Raw genomic sequence first — 16866 nt, forward strand, 5'->3', positions numbered from 1 at the left:
CTCTCAGGGCAGAAGCCTCAGCAGTGACTCCCCACCCCTCAGGATCACAAGCTGGCGCCTCCTGGTGAGGCTGGCAACACTGACAGCCTCTGCCATCACCTCCCACGCTGTTTTCAGGAGCCCACCCTGGGGAAGAGGGTATCCGTCCTCTCCTCACTGGCATGGAGCTGTGGGTCCACTTCAGACTCCCAGCTCCCGACCTCCAGGGGGCAGGTCTTCTCCGAGTCATCTTCATGGCTGCAGCGAGTGTGTGGTAAGTGGAGCGCTTAAAAATAGCTCTAGCTGTCAGGCTATTTGGCGCTAATTCGCCCCTGCAGTTACATTGCCTGCTGGGCCGGGAATTGCTTCCAATTCTCGCTGGCAGAGTACGGGCACATTTGCATGTCCTGCATCGTAGAATGAATAGTGATCCTGATGGAATCGTGAATAGTACACTATTCAGTCCCGGCAGGAACACTTAGTCTCCCAAACAGAGAATCTAGCCTAAGGTACTTGTTTAAATTCTGTGCCATTTCGTTATTCTTAATTATCATTTTTCCTGTCTCTGCCTCCAAGAGACCCATGTTTACTTCCGCTACATTTTTCCTTTTTATGTACTTGCAAAAGCTGTTGCAACATTTGATTGTAAATGCGTTGGAAGCAGTTTCGAGAAGGTTTACTAGATTAACACCTGGAATGGGCGGGTTGTCTTATGAGGGACGGTTGGAGAGGTTGGGTTTGCTTCAACTGGAGATTAGAAGAGTGAGACATAACTTGCTCGAAATCTGTAAGATTTGAGCGTTATTGACAGTGTGGATGTTGCTACGACACCCTGGGCAAGTGCGCGGTTAATTCCAGCCCCACATGTCCCGGAGTAACAACATAAGTGAATTATCCAATAATTCTTATCTAAATCCCTGAAATATATGGGCCGTGGCTGCCCAATAATCATAGTCACCAGGTTTGTAAGTTGAAATACAATTACTGCTTATTTATAACCAGACCACTATGGACTGTACAGTAAATACAGCTGCTTAATATTGAGCTAATACCAGACACCCCTTTAACTGCACCACCCTCCACCCACACACACAAGACAGACAAACAGAGATGGGGGGGGGATGTGGAAAATAATAAGGATTAAGGTGAAAAGAGAAGAGTCCTTGCTTCCGATGATGAGTCCTTTAGTGCACTTCCTGCACAGTATTAGTGTGGTTTTAATGTCTGGAAACAGCATTTAATGATCTCCTTTGCAGTTCAGCAGTTTTCTAACTCACAACTTTTCTAGGCGAAGCCTCTGGCTTCACATCAGCCTGTTCTTAGAGAGTGTTATCAGATTCTGGTGTCTGCTGGCACAGGCTTTCCTGGAGAGAGAAGTGGTACTCCCAGGGGCCTTTTGGTGAGAATGAACTGGATATTCCTGGAGTGAGTTGGTTAGATTCCTCCGTGCAGCTTGCAGAATCGAAAGTGAAGTGACCTCCAGCATGTGACACTGAGAAACATGTCGGTGGGACCAGAACCAATCACCACCGGTCACCGGGCAGGGCACTGATGTTTGAGCCAATTTGTTGTCCACCTGTCAAGTGCATTAAAGCGAGTCATCGCTGACGTCGGTCGGAAGCAGCACAGCATTCTGGAATCTGCCTGTTTGAATTAAAACCTATGTACACGTTGCGTCTTTTCCTTAAAGATACAGGCTACATTCACAGCTCATTACTCATCCATGGATCAAAATAGTAATAGCAAAATATAAGAAATGGGAAATAAGGAAATAAACAGGAACAAACTAGAAGTAGCTTTACAATGTGACAGGATGTTTCCTCTTATTAATAATCATAATAATCACTTATTGTCACACGTAGGCTTCAATGACGCTACTGTGAAAAGCCCTTAGTGCCACATTCCGGCGCCTGTTCGGGGAGGCCAGTACGGGAATTGAACCCGCACTGCAGGCATTGCTCTGCATTGCAAGCCAGCTATTTAGCCCACTGTGCTAAACTAGCCCCTTGTGGAAGAATCAAGAATGAGGGTTCACGGTTTAAAAACAAGGGGTCACTCATTTAAGACAGAGGTGAGGAATTTCTTTCCTCGAGGGTTGTGAGTCTCTGAAACTCTCCTTAAAAGGCAGTGTAAGCATAGTTAAGGTAGAGTTGGATAGATTCTTGATTACCGAGGCGGGTGCCATGTTATCGGGGATAGGAGGAACGTGGGGTTAAGATTACAATCAGACCAATGATGATCTTATTGAATGATGGAGACGGCTCAAGAGACTGAGTGGCTTACTCCCGCTCCTAATTTGGATTGTTACGAACCCCTGAGCTAGTGCACAGTCAATTCTAGTCCCACTTGACAGGGAGTCGCAACACAATCAAGATTAATAAATAATTATTAGAAAATGTCTGAAGTCCTTGGCCCTTGGCTGCCCAATAACTACAGTCACCAGGTTTGTAAAAGTAAAGACAATTCATTTTATTAATAAGGGACGCCACGGTGTCACAGTGGTTAGCACTGCTGCCTCACGGCACCAAGGTCCCAGGTTCTATCCCGGCTCTGGGTCACTGTCTGTGTGGAGTTTGCACATTCTCCCGGTGTTTGCGTGGGTTTCGCCCCCACATCCCAAAGATATGCGGGTTAGGTGGATTGGCCATGTTAAATTGCCCCTCAATTGGAAAAAATGAATTGGGTACTCTAAATTTAAATATATATATTAATAACAATAACTATAATTAAATATGCAGCAGTTAAAACACGTTCACTATTATCTAATTGTTAACTCCCTCACTTAAACTTACCCCTTCCTCTATACACACACAAGACAGACAAACACAGAGGGGAAAAGAGGGGTGAAAAATAATGATCAATGTAAAAAGGATAGGAGTCTTTGTTTCAGCGGGTGGTCTTTTAACACACCTCTCTTCAGTGCAGGCTTTCATTTCGAGGTTTCGGTTTACAGTCTGTAATGGTTTTCACTGTAGATTCATTCAGATCTCTGCAGTTTCAGAAGTACAGCAGCTATAAAGAATTTCTCCAGAAAACAATAGCGAGAGGGAGAGAGAGAAAGGGAGAGCAGCTTCTTCCTCTTGCCCAGGAACTAACTGTCCTTCCTTTGCTCTCTGAAAATCATCCCACTGGGACTTCTGGTTGCGGCTATGCAGAGCTAAGTTGCACATTCGGCGGCTCCCGCAAAAACGGACTTTTGGGCTCTTTTCAGGGCCCCCAATGGCACTTTTTCGACGTTTCCCGATGTGGGAAGGAGTCTACAACAGCTCCCCGTCAGTATATGGCTTCAACTAGGAGCGGGGCGACAGAAAAGGTGGTGGTGGACCCGAAGAAGGTGCGAGGGAAGAAGGACAAAATGGCGGCGGGCAGAGACCAGGCAGCGTGGATGCAGTGGGCAGAAGAGCAGCAGGAGGGTATCCAGCGCTGCTTTAGAGAGATTAAAACGGACCTGCTAGAGCCAATGAAGGCGTCTATTGATAAGCTGCTGGAGACACAGACGGCCCAGGGAGTGGCGATCCGAGAGGCTCGACAAAAGATCTCTGACAATGAGGACGAGATCTTAGGCCTGGCGGTAAAGGTGGAGGCGCACGAGGCGCTCCACAAGAAATGGCAGGAGCGGTTGGAGGAGATGGAGAATCGGTCGAGGCGGACGAATCTGCGGATTCTGGGCCTCCCGGAGGGGCTGGATGGGCCGGACGTGGGGGCCTATGTGGTCACCATGTTGAACTCGCTGATGGGAGTGGGGTCCTTCCAAAGGCCCCTGGAGCTGGAAGGGGCCCATAGAGTGCTGGCGAGGAGGCCCAAGGCTAACGAGCCTCTGCGGGCGGTACTGGTGAGGTTCCATCGGTTCGTCGATCGGGAGTGTGTGCTCGGGTGGGCCAAGAAGGTGGGAGAACGCGGAGGTTCGAATATACCAGGACTGGAGTGCGGAGGTGGCGAAGAGGAGGGCCGGGTACAATCGAGCAAAGGCGGTGTTGCACAGGAAGGGGGTGAAGTTTGGCATGTTGCAGCCGATGCGACTGTGGGTTACCTACAAGGACCGGCACCATTATTTTGAGTCTCCGGAGGAGGCGTGGGCCTTTGTTCAGGCCGAGACATTGGACACAGATTGAGGGTCGGAACAGGCGATTGGGGACTACGGTTGATATGCTATGTTTATTTTTGTTTTGAGGGGGGGGCCTTTGTATTGCTCCGGGTTTCTTTTTCTTTGTGTTTTTTCTCTTTTGGGCCGGTGAGGGTGGCTGGGCGGGTTGGGCACTGTTTTGGTTGGGTTGGTCGGGGGGGCTCTTGGAGGTGAGATGGGGCCCTGCGGGGGAGGGGGAGGCCCGAGTCAGGGGTGAGGGGACCGGGCCTGTAAAAGGATCTGCGTCAGAGGTGGCGAGGCCTGGTAGGTGGAAAGTGCGGGCTTTGTCCCACGCTGAAGACTGGAGGGGGCGGGGCCGGGGCGGGGAAGCGAGGGCTGTTTCCCGCGCTTAGAACAGAAGGGGGAGGGGGAGAGCCTATGGATGGGGAAGGGAGAGGAGGGTGTGCCACACAATGGGAGGAGTCGAAGGAGAGGCAGGAGTGGCCGGGGTCAGCAGGAGTCAGCTGACTTGCGGAAGTGCAATAGGGGGAGTAAATCAGCTAGGATGGGTCCTAGCCGGTGGGGACGGGAGGGGGACGGGTGGCGGGGGGGAAATTGAGTTGCTGCTGCTATGGTCAAGAAGGAGCTGGGGTGGGGGAGGGGGGTTGCGGGGGGGGGGGGGTGGGGGAATCGAGTTGCTGCTGCTATGGTCAAGGAGGAGCTGGAGCGAGTGGGGGGTGTCGAGACGGGGGTATGCCGCTGTGGGGAATGGGCTGGGTGTGGGGTGCAGGCGTGTGGCTGGCCGAGGAAAGGTCATGGCTCGTCGACGTGGGAGGGGGGTGGGTAGCCCCCTGATCCGGCTGATAACCTGGAATGTAAGGGGACTGAATGGCCCGCGTGTTCGCGCACCTGAAGGGACTCAAGGCGGATGTGGTTATGCTTCAGGAGACACACCTGAAGGTGGTAGACCAGGTAAGATTGAGGAAAGGGTGGGTAGGTCAGGTGTTTTACTCGGGACTGGATGCCAAAAATCGAGGGGTGGCGATCTTGGTGGGAAAGAAGGTGTCGTTTGAGGCGTTGAGCATTGTGGCAGATAATGGCGGCAGGTACATAATGGTAAGTGGTAAGTTGCAGGGAGAGAGGGTGGTACTGGTCAATGTGTATGCTCCGAACTGGGACGATGCGGGTTTTAGGCGGCGTATGTTGGGTCGGATCCCAGACTTGGAAGTAGGGGGCCTGATAATGGGGGGAAGCTTTAACATGGTGCTGGACCCGGCACTGGATCGATCCAGGTCTAGGACGGGTAGGAAGCCAGCGGCGGCTAGAGTGCTGAGGGGGTTTATGGACCAGATGGGAGGGGTGGACCCTTGGAGATTTGCAAGGCCGGGGGCTAGGGAATTTTCATTCTTCTCACATGTCCATAAGGCTTATTCCCGAATCGACTTTTTCATCTTGAGTAGGGCGTTGATAGCGAGAGTAGAGGATACTGAGTATTCGGCAATAGACATTTCGGACCACACCCCACATTGGGTGGACTTGGAGGTGGGGGAGGAGAGGGACCAGCACCCGCTGTGGCGCTTCGAGGTGGGTCTGTTGGCGGACGAGGAGGTGAGCGAGCGAGTCCAAGGAAGTATAGAGAGGCACCTGGAGACCAACGACAAGGGGGAGGTCCGAGTGTGGATGGTATGGGAGGCACTGAAGGCGGTGGTAAGGGGAGAGCTGATCTCCATCAGGGCCCACAAGGAGCGGAGGGAGCAGGGGGAGAGGGAGAGGCTGGTGGGGTGATGGTGAGGGTAGACAGGAGGTATGTGGAAGAGCCCGAGGAAGGATTGTTGAGGAAGAGCCGTAGCCTCCAGGCCGAATTCGACCTGGTGACCACCAGGAAGGCGGAGGTGCAGTGGAGGAAGGCCCAGGGGGCGATTTACGAGTATGGGGAAAAGGCAAAACGGATGCTGGCGCATCAGCTTCGGAAGCAGGACGCAGCTCGGGAGATCAGGGGAGTTAAGGACAGGGGGGGGGGGGGGGGGGGGAGTGTGGTGCGGAGTGGGGTTGGCATCAATGGGGTCTTCATGGACTTTTACGAGGAATTGTACCGATCCGAGCCCCCACGGGAGGAGGGAGGGATGGGCCGCTTCCTGGACCAATTGAGGTTTCCAAAGGTGGAAGAGGGACTGGTGGCGGGATTGGGGGCCCCGATTGGGCTGGAGGAGCTGATCAAAGGAATAGCATACAGGCGGGGAAGGCACCGGGGCCGGACGGTTTCCCGGTCGAATTCTATAAAAAATATATGGACCTGTTGGGCCCGCTGTTAGTTAGGACCTTCAATGAGGCAAGGGAGGGGTGTCTTTGCCCCCGACGATGTCCCGGGCACTGATCTCCTTGATCCTGAAGCGGGACAAGGATCCCCTGCAGTATGGGTCTTACAGACCGATTTCCTTGCTAAATGTAGATGCCAAGGTGCTGGCGAAGATCTTAGCCACGAGGATTGAGGATTGTGTGCCGCAGATCATCCATGAAGACCAGACGGGGTTTGTGAAGGGGAGGTAGTTGAACGCGAATGTGCGGAGGCTTTTGAACATTATCATGATGCCGGTGAGGGAGGGGGAGGCGGAGATAGTGGTGGCGATGAACGCTGAGAAAGCCTTCGATAGGGTAGAGTGGGGGTATCTGTGGGAGGTGCTGAAGAGGTTCGGGTTTGGGGAGGGGTTTGTCAGGTGGGTTAGGCTGTGGTATGAGGTCCCGATGGCGAGTGTGGTCACAAACAGGAGCGCCGAGGGACGAGACAGGGGTGTCCCCTACCCCCCCTGCTCTTCGCACAGGCGATTGAACCCCTGGCTATGGCACTGAGGGAGTCAAGGAACTGGAGGGGGTTGGTGTGTGGTGGGGAGGAGCATAGGGTGTCACTTTATGCGGACGACCTGCTGCTGTATGTGGTGGACCCGGTGGGAGGAATGCCAGAGGTAATGAGGGTTCTTAGGGAATTCGGGGACTTTTCGGGGTACATGCTCAACATGAGGAAAGAGCGAGCTGTTCGTCGTTCATCCAGGGGACCAGGAGAGGGGGATTGGCGAGCTCCCACTAAAAAAGGCGGAGAGGAGCTTCAGGTATCTGGGAGTCCAGGTGGCCAGGAGCTGGGGGGCCCTGCATAGGGTTAATTTTACAAGGCTGGTGGAGCAAATGGAGGAGGAGTTCAAGAGGTGGGATGTGTTGCCGCTGTCCTTGGCGGGTAGGGTGCAGTCAATCAAAATGACGGTGCTCCCAAGGTTTTTGTTCCTGTTCCAGTGTCTCCCCATGTTTATCCTGAAGGCTTTTTTCAGGCGGGTTAACAGGAGTATAATGGGGTTTGTGTGGGCGCGAGGGACTCCGAGGGTGAGAAGGGTGTTCCTGGAGCGGAGTAAAGATAGGGGGGGACTGGCGCTGCCCAACCTCTGTGGATACTACTGGGCCGCCAATGCGACGATGGTGCGCATGTGGGTGATGGAGGGGGAGGGGGCCGCATGGAAGAGGCTGGAGACGGCATCTTGTGTGGGTACGAGTCTGGGGGCGCTGGCAACGGCGCCGCTGCCGCTCCCTCCAAGGAGGTATACCACGAGCCCGGTGGTGGTGGCTGCCCTCACAATTTGGGGGCAGTGGAGGCGGCACAGGGGGTAAGTGGGGGCCTCGGCGGGGACCCCATTACGGGGGAACCACCGGTTCACCCCAGGAAGAACAGGTGGAGGTTTGCGGGGTGGCACAGGGCAGGGATAAGAAGATTGGGGGACCTGTTTGTGGATGGGAAGTTCGCGAGCTTGGGTGAGCTGGAGGAGAAGTACGGGCTCCCCCCCCCGGGGAACACCTTCAGGTACATACAGGTAAGGGCGTTTGCCAGATGGCAGGCGGCGGAATTCCCGTGGCTACGGCCACACACAGTACAAGACAGGGTGCTCTCGGGGGGGTGGGTGGGAGTGGGGAAGATCTCGGAAACTTACCAGGTGATGCAGGAGGAGGAGGAGGCCTCGGTGGTGGAGTTGAAAGGTAAGTGGGAGGAGGAGTTGGAAGAGGAAATTGAGGAAGGGACGTGGGCAGACGCCCTGGGGAGGGTGAACTCTTCCTCATCGTGCGCGAGGCTCAGACTCATACAGTTTAAGGTGCTGCACAGGGCACACGTGATCGGGACAAGGATGAGTCAGTTTTTGGGGGATGAGGACAGGTGTGTTAGGTGCTCAGGGAGCCCAGCAAACCACACCCATATGTTGTGGGCATGCACAGCGCTGGAGGAATTTCGGAAGGGCGTAGCGAGAACGGTGTCAAGGGTGGTAGGATCCAGGGTCAAGCTGGGCTGGGGGCTCGCAATATTTGGGGTGGCAGAGGAGCCGGGAGTGCAGGAGGTGAAAGAGGCCGGAATTCTGGCCTTTGCGTCCCTGGTAGCCCGGCGAAGGATTCTTCTTCAGTGGAAGGATGCGAGGCCCCCAAGCGTGGAATCCTGGATCAACGATATGGCGGGGTTTATTAAGTTGGAGAGGGTGAAATTCGCCTTGAGAGGGTCGGTACAAGGGTTCTTTCGGCGGTGGCAACCGTTCTTAGACTTCCTGGCAGAACGGTAGACATTGGTCAATGGCAGCAGCAACTCGGAGGGGGGGGGTCACTTTCTTTTTTTGTTTTTGTTATTTACACTGGAGTGTCTGAGGGGTTGTATATACTTGTTGTATTAAGTCGGGGTGTTCATGTTAATTTATTATTTATGTACAGGGGTGGAGGGGGGTATGGAGGGTTGTTTTTCTGGACTGTGTTTTGTACTTAACCTTGTTGGGTTTCTTTTTCATTTTGTTATTGATATTTTATGAAAACCTTTAATAAAAATTATTTTAAAAAAAAGAAAATCATCCCACTGGAGTAGTATCCAATAACTGTCTGTTACCGGGCAGAATACAGCCTTTTGGCCAATTCATTGGCCACTAGCCAACCAATCGAACCGAGTCCCACTGATCGCTCGGGTGCCAAAAAGCCTGAGTTCTGCTGTCCGAAGGCTAGCACAGCATTCTCCCTTGTAACTTTTGAATTCCTCACTTCCCCTGCTCGACTTAAAGATTACACGTCCATTAAACATCCATGGATCAAAAATGATAACAGCAAAACAAAATAAATGGGAAATAAGGGGAACAGCAGGAAGCGCCCTTACAGGGTGTTTAATTTCGAACCACATTTCTTCCTGATTTATTTGAATGTGAGAGGGAAACAGCAAATCTCCATGAATGAAAGGCAATCCAAAAACAAGATACAGGGGGAAGAGACAGAAAGGGAGGGAGGAAAGATAGATAGAAACTCACACAGCGAAGGAGGAGACCATTCAGCCCATCGTGTTTGTGCTGGCTGTTGGGAAAACATTGTCCAATTAGCCCCACTCCCTTGCTCCTTTTTCCCCCCTTAGATCTTCCCATTTCACGTGAATAGTGAACTGCCCATTGAAAGCCAGTGTTGGATGTGCTCCCATCTCCTCTTCAGCCAGCACATTCCAAATCACAATAACCAGCTTGTGTATAGAAACAAAATCTCCCCATCTCTGATTATTTAGCCAATTATCATAAATCTGCCCTTTGGTCATTTGCTCTCTGTCGGTGGAAGCATATCTTTATTTACTCAATTAAAATTCTTAGTGAGTTTAAACACTTCAGGTAAACAGAGAACACGTAGGTTGTGTAGATAGGAGCAAGAATTTGCCAAGGTGATGGATTGAGTTGCTGAGCCAAGTCGTGTGGCAGGCGGAGGGAGCTCAGTGTTGGGAAGTTTGAGGATCCGGAGCTGAGCAAGGCATTTTCTAAATGGTGAGATGCAAGGAGCTGTGTGGAAGCAGAGAGGATTTAGGCACCCACTTAGGAAATAAGAATCACTTGCAAAAAAAACAATGGTTCAAACAAGCCCCAAACAAATTCTGCTACCTGACGATCCAAATTGCCCATGACTGGACACGATCCACAAATGGAACCTGACCAGCCTGGTGGAAGAAGTAAAAAAAGACCTGTAGAGGTGGGACACACTCCAACTCTCACTGGCAGGGAGAGTGCAAACGGCCAAGATGAACATGCTTCCCAAGTTCCTCTTCCTGTTCAGATCCCTCCCGATCGTCATCCCCAAGGCCTTTTTCAACATGATTCATAGAGACATTCATAGAATTTACAGTGCAGAAAGAGGCCATTCGGCCCATCGAGTCTGCACTGGCTCACTCCTCCACCCTCTCCCAAGAATGCAGTAACCCCACCCAACACTAAGGGCAGTTTTGGACACTAAGGGCAATTTAGCATGGCCAATCCACCTAACCTGCACATCTTTGGACTGTGGGAGGAAACCGGAGCACCCGAAGGAAACCCACGCAGACACGGGCAGAACGTGCAGACTCCGCACAGACAGTGACCCAGCAGGGAATTGAACCTAGGACCCTGGAGCTGTGAAGCAATTACGCTAACCACTATGCTACCGTGCTGCCCATGATGGACAAACTAATCATGGCATTTGTGTGTGTGGGAATCCCGGCCCTCCCAAAGCTACAATACCACCACAGCGGAAAGAGTGAGCGGATGGGTGAAGGAGCCAGAAGCAGAATGGGTGAGGATAGAGCAGAGTTCCTGCATAGAGACATCTCACCGAGCCCTAGTCACTAGAGCACTTCCATCCCCATCAGTTAAACACTGGAAAAGCCAGTGGTGGTGGCTGCGCTCCGGACATGGAACTAACTAAGGCAACACTTCGGCCTGACTGAAATGTCCACCATGGCCTCCATCTGCAACAACTGCAGGTTCACGCCAGCCACACTGGACACCACCTTCAGAAGGTGGAGACAGAAGGGGGAACAACGCCATTGACAGTTAGTGACTTGTACACGGACAATAGACTAGCGACGCTAGAAGAACTGACGGAGAGGTTTTAACTGCCCAAAGGAAATGAGCTGCAACACATACAGATCAAAAACTTCCTCCGTAGGGAAACGACATTGTACGCACAGATGCTGGGACGCTCACTGGTAGAGGAGCTGTTGGACGCGGGTGACTGAGGGAAGGGGAACTGCGGGTACCTGTTTGGGGGACTATTGGAAGAGGCATGCTCCCCGCTGGACAAGACAAGGGAAAAATGGGAGGAAGAACTAAGGATAGAAATAGGGTCGAGACTCTGGAGCAAAGCACCAAACAGGGCAAGCTCCGCCTCCACATGCACAAGGCTAAGCCTAATGCAGCAAAAGGTGGTGCACAGAGCGCACCTAACCAGAACCTGAATGAACAGATTCTTCCCAGAGGTGGAGGTCAAATGTGAACGGTGCCAGGGAAGCCCAGCCAACCACACCCATATGCTCTGGGCTTGCCCCAAACTTGTTGGATTCTGGGTGACCTTCTTTGAGGCAATGTCCAAAGTTGTGGGGGTGAGGGTGGAGCCATGCCCAAAAGTGGCAATCTTCAGGGTCTCTGACCAGCCAGAACTCTTCATGGATTGAGGGTCAACGCCCTAGCCTTTGCTCCCCTAGTCACCCGTTGGAGAACCCTGCTCGGCTGGCGATCGGCAATACCACCCAAAGCTGCAGACTGGCTGTCAGACCTGTCGGAATTACCCCAACCAGAGAATTAGAATTCACTATCCGTGGGTCAGAAGATGGCTTCCACAAGACGTGGAAGCCCTTCACCAACTTGTTCCAAGACCTGTTTGTAGCCAGCAGCCAATAGAGTGGGGGGAGGGGTAGGGGGCATCAGCGCATCACAAAAACATAAAGGAAGCAGTGGGAGAGGGGGATGGGGGAGGGGAGGGGAGTAGGGGGAGGCGGGAGGGAGGAGGGGGAGGGGGGGCAGAAACTGGCAAGGCAGAAGGTAGCGGCAGAACCACAGAGGAGGGGCCTGAAAACAGGGGCAGAGGGTACCAGATCACAACACAGCTGCACATACACTTGTCGCATTCTGTACAGAGGGGGGTACCAAGCCCCACCCCCCCTGGGGATGGTTTGGGTTCCTCTTCAGGACGATGTTAGCCTTCAGAGGGCCAGGATGCAGAAGGGTGGAAGATTAGTTACGTAAATCTCTGTGTTGACCCCAGTCCAGAACAGTGTTCATTTCTGGGCATTGCATTCGCGGGAAAGGACATAATGGGCAGAATTCTACGCCGGCGGGATTTTCCAGCCCCGCCGATGCCGCCGGAGGTTTTGTCTCCGCATTTTGTGCCGTTGCTCCCACCACCAGAGCGGCGTTGCAGAATTCCACAGGGTTATCCAGTGGAGGAACTGGGAGCAAATGAAGGATTTGGTCAGGTAGATAGAGAGAATCTAGTTCCTCGGGAGTCGGACCTGAACAAGGTGGGCATAACCCTAAAATAAATTAGAGCCAGATTCTTGAGGGGTGAGGTCAGGAAGCTTCAGCTAAAGGCTGGTGGAAATATGGAACTACCTTTCCCCTCAAAACACTGAAGTTGGGGGCCAACTGAACATTTCAAAAGTTGAGATTGATAGATTTTGTTTTGTTTTAAGTGCTGGTACCAAGGGTTACAGAACCAAGGAATGTCAATGGAATTCAGGTGAAGGTGAGCCACGAGCTGAGGGATTTGGCGAAACAGCGCCAGGGACCAAAATGGGCCTCTGCTCCATCCCGAAGTTCCTCTCCTCCTGATATTCTGCCTTCTCTGCTCCCTCTCGACATGACTGAAGTCTCCCCTCAACACTGGTCTATTCTGGTATGACCCCGCCGCACCCACCCCCGTACGCCCTCTTGCTTCTGTTCGGTATGAGTGCCGGGGAAGGCACCAATCTGTGCACAGCAGTTAAGTTCCCACAAACAGCAGCCATGGCAAGACTACACAGGGCTATATGGGGCTTCACTCCAAAATGTACATCAATGGCCCTGGAGCTCTTCGTGACGCCCTCCCCCAACACCCTCATCGGGAGGCTGTGAACGGCGCTACACAAATTCAACACCATAGAATCCCTACAGTGCAGAAGGAGGCCATTCAGCCCATCGGGTCTACACCGACCCTCAGAAAGAGCACCTCACTGGACCCACACCCCCTGCCCTGTCTCCGTAACCCCACCTAATCTGCACATCTTTGAAAACTAAGGGACAACTTACCATGGCCAAACCACCTGACCTGTACATTTTTGAACCGTGGGAGGAAACCGGAGCACCAGGAGGAAACCCACGCAGACACGGGGAGAAGGTGCAAACTCCACACAGTCACCCAAGGCCGGAATCGAACCCGGGTCCCTGGTGGTGTGAGGCGGCAGCGCTAAACAGGCTTTTTGTTGCTTAGAAGTGGGAAAAATCTGTCTCGTTCACATCAGAAAAGGGAAAGTCAAAGAGATAAATGGGACATATTAAATTGAAGTCACATTTTGGACTGAATAGCAATTGTCCGTCTTGTATAAATGTGAGGGGATTTTAAAAAAAATACTGGTAGGGGATTATTATTCCTTGTTATTGTTACCGGAATAGAAAACGCTTCACTGTGTACACAAAGCTGTGCTTGAGGGGAGGAGATGGGCGGGGGAGGAAAAGTGAGGGGTGGTACTGACCCTGGCAAGGTTCGGTACGTTCCCCCAGCCAGGAACATTACCTGCATTAAGGAGAACAAGGTGTGACTCGGGGCAGGTGAATGTTTGACGGAAAGAAAGCAACAAAAAAAAATCGGCTGCTCTCTCCATCCACCCAGAGCGATTGCTTCTTTCAACCCCTTCCAACTCCTCCATCACTGTGGGAGCTTTCACCTGGCAAGGAAGGAGGGAAGGAAGGAGGGAGGGGAGGAGAGGGGGGAGGAGGAGGAGAGTGGGGGCGGGGGGAGGGGGGGGGCGGGGGGGGGGGGGGGGGAGGGGGAAGGGTCGCAGAATCATTGCGACCAAAAAAAAGGAAATGACCAGTCCTCGATAATGGCCAACTTTTAAACAGTGACAAACAAACATTGTTCGAGTTTTGTGCTTTTTGTTGTAGTCGGTGTTACAAATCCGAGACCTGCAAACAACGAGCATTCTGTGCAAAGCAGAGCAAATGTAAAGTTAGGGCTTAAAATATCTGGAGGCTGAGCTTTGACAGCGAAGTTTTGGTAAGTGTAAGCATAGTTCAACCACAGGCTCTTCCCCCCCAACAACCACCCTCCATCCTATTAACGGTAAGGTGGTGGGGGGAGTGGGGCTGCGTGTGGGGTCGGGGTGGGGGGGGGGGTGGGGTGGGGGGGGGCTGGTAGAAAGGAAGGTTGTGAAACCTTTATCCAGTCTGCATTTGGGACTGGGCACGATTTTAACATGCAAACTGGTGAGGGGCACGGGAACCGCCCCATTTTAATCTACATTGGCATTCGGGGGGTGCAAATCTGAATCCAGTTGGGGGGGGGGGGGGTTGGGTTCTCATTCAGGGCGATGTTCAATTAAAATGGACATGTCACTAAATAATGTTATTGCTGCCTAAATAATCATATTTCTCATCCCAAGCCGGCCACCACCGCCTCCTCATTCCAGCCTATTAAGGAAATCGCACACCGTCTGCAAAGGCCCTGCCAAGCTTGAGCGAGAAAAAGCCGTAAGAGGTGGGATTGCGGATGCGGGGGTTGCTGGAGATGGGCACCCAGGGGCATAGGAATTCTTGGCACCTTCTGCTGTATTACACCCTGCTCAGCTGCAACGGTGAGTACAACTTGCAACCGGTCTGTTTTTTGAGCTGCGTGACTTTCTTCCATCTTTCCTTCAGCTCCCACCCTCCCCCACCCTCCACATCTTACTGTGCTGACATACCTGCTCTCTCCTTCTCTCTCTGTCTTGTCTTTCAGAATTCGGTACCAGATGGAGCACTTACCCCACCCGAAGTGGATCTGTTGCTGGTAAGATTTTATTCAGAATAATATCTCTCCCTCCCCGCACTCCCCTCCATTTATACTGAAATAATCATTGCGTGTCCACCTTTCCCTACCTTTCTAAGCATAAATTTTTGAATTAGATGCCCACTGGGGATGTGCGATTTCCACCTCCCATCAGCACCCTTACGTCTGTGAGTGTAACGGTCATCCTTGCGTTGGATTTTCCTGACTATTTCTCTCTTCCTTAACCCGGAGGTTGTTGTGAAATCGAGGCTAATTTCAATTTAACGGGATTGGTTGGAACTGGCACTTTGCAATACCGACCCACCCCAGCTCACCTCACCGCCCTCCTTACCCCCACCACCACCCCTCAACCCCCAGTGCCCCCCCTCACCCCCCACCACGCCCCCCCCCCCCCCCCCCATCGCCATTCCACTCGATAATGGTCAGCGAGTAAAATAGGTCGGGAATGGGAACTGAGGGTTGAAAATTGAACAGCCCCCCCCCCCCCCATGTCTCCACTTCACAGCCGCCTTCTTCTTCACCTAGTTGGGAAGAGGGAGGGAGGAGGAGAAGGGAGGAAGGGGACGGGGTGCAATTTTAACTCGTGGCTAAATGGGAGCAAAATGGGCGATGTGCACTCTTATTATCCATTACGCACTCTGCACCACATTTCCATCTCCCGAGCTCATTTGGAAATTAATGTTGTTGAAGGGGGGTAGGGTCGGAGGGGGAAGAGGTGATGGATCAAGAGCTACTCTAGTCCAGAAAACAGTCGTGTTCCCAATTTTTCAGTGTGTTTGACTGAAAGTGCTGGGAGAGCCGTTCTGCCCCTGAATCAAGTGTAAATCCCTTTGTAGCGAAGAACGGCATCAAACTCACCACCAACACTGCAAGCAATTTGTCAATCTTCATTGTAACCCGGAGAGACTGGCACCCCTTAGATCGGGAAAGCTGAGACTCAACATAATGACTAAATGAACTTCCTCTTGTCAGGCCGTGGCAACCTGTGCAATGCCTTTCATGGTGCAGTTCTCATTAAGGAAGAAACAGAGTGTGAAGCCTCAGCAGGCGATTAGTGCCGCTCAATAGATTTTCATAAAACACAGCTAAATTACCTGAAGCGGCTCATTCTGTCTCAATGCGGAGCAGTAGGAAGCAGTGTTCCTTTTTGGCCTGGGTGCTAGAGGTTTTACGCACGACCACACAAACACCTCTTCAAAATATTGGAACCGACCCACAGGACACGGTTCTTATCCAAATAAGTACGAGGGTCCCGGAGTGGGAATGGTCAAAACCTTTAAAATCCTGAGGAGTATTGATAGGGTGGATTTGGAGAGGATGGTTCCTCTTGTGGGAGAGTCTAGAATATGGGGGGGGGGGGGGAGCTCACTGTTTAAAAATAAGGGTTCGCCCATTTCAAATGGAGTGGAGGAGAGTTTTTTTCTCTCTCAGAGAGTCGCTGCAACTCTCTACCTCAAAAGGCAGTGGAATCCGACCCTGTGAATATTTTTAAGGCCGAACTGGATAGATTCTTGATCACCAAGGAGGTGAAAGGTTATCAGGGGTCAGCAGGAATGTGGGGTTGAGGTTACACTCAGATCAGCCATGATCTTATTGAATTGAGGAGTGGGCCCGAGGTTTTGAGTGGCCTACTCCTGCTCCTAATTTGTACGTTCGGTAGATGGGGAAGCTGGACCCCTTAATCGATTTTGAGATAAGTGACAGAGAAGGAAGATTTAACGATCCGAGGTAACCCATCATTTTGTAAGTGGAGGCTGCGATCTGGCTGACTTGGGGATTAGGTTTGAGAGAGAGAGAGGGAGACATCAGATGCTCGAAGACCTTCCGTCCCCGAGACGCGAGCCCTACCCACTGACCCTTGACAGAGAAGGTTTTACTGGGAGGAGCGACTGAATAAAGTAGCCACATATTCCCTTGACTTTACAAGGTTGATGGAGAATCTAGTCGATTTGGTAAACAGAATAAGGGAATCGAATCGGAGGGGGAACCAGACCAAAGAGTCATAACCTTTCAGT

The 16866-nt window shown here is 52.1% G+C and overlaps 2 protein-coding genes across 3 annotated transcripts in view; one reads left to right on the plus strand and one right to left on the minus strand.

Annotated features, from left to right (window-relative positions):
• slc39a7 (solute carrier family 39 member 7) overlaps window positions 1–15770 on the minus strand; it is a 75190-nt gene extending 59420 nt beyond the window's left edge. The window contains exon 1 of the mRNA XM_072475222.1: window positions 15710–15770. Within this exon, the coding sequence (XP_072331323.1) occupies window positions 15710–15742 (33 nt within the window). The 5' untranslated portion in view covers window positions 15743–15770. The remainder of the gene's footprint in view (window positions 1–15709) is intronic.
• The window catches only part of LOC140390242 (IgGFc-binding protein-like), a 128511-nt gene continuing 125529 nt past the window's right edge, over window positions 13885–16866 (plus strand). The window contains exons 1-3 of one of the 2 annotated variants that reach the window (XM_072475221.1): window positions 13885–14080; window positions 14466–14657; window positions 14801–14851. In XM_072475221.1, coding sequence (XP_072331322.1) covers window positions 14573–14657; window positions 14801–14851 — 136 coding nt within the window. In that variant the 5' untranslated portion in view covers window positions 13885–14080; window positions 14466–14572. The remainder of the gene's footprint in view (window positions 14081–14465; window positions 14658–14800; window positions 14852–16866) is intronic. The other variant, XM_072475220.1, reaches the window with a different exon arrangement.

This window comes from Scyliorhinus torazame, chromosome 14 (assembly GCF_047496885.1).
Source record: "Scyliorhinus torazame isolate Kashiwa2021f chromosome 14, sScyTor2.1, whole genome shotgun sequence".
Classification (NCBI taxonomy): domain Eukaryota; kingdom Metazoa; phylum Chordata; class Chondrichthyes; order Carcharhiniformes; family Scyliorhinidae; genus Scyliorhinus; species Scyliorhinus torazame.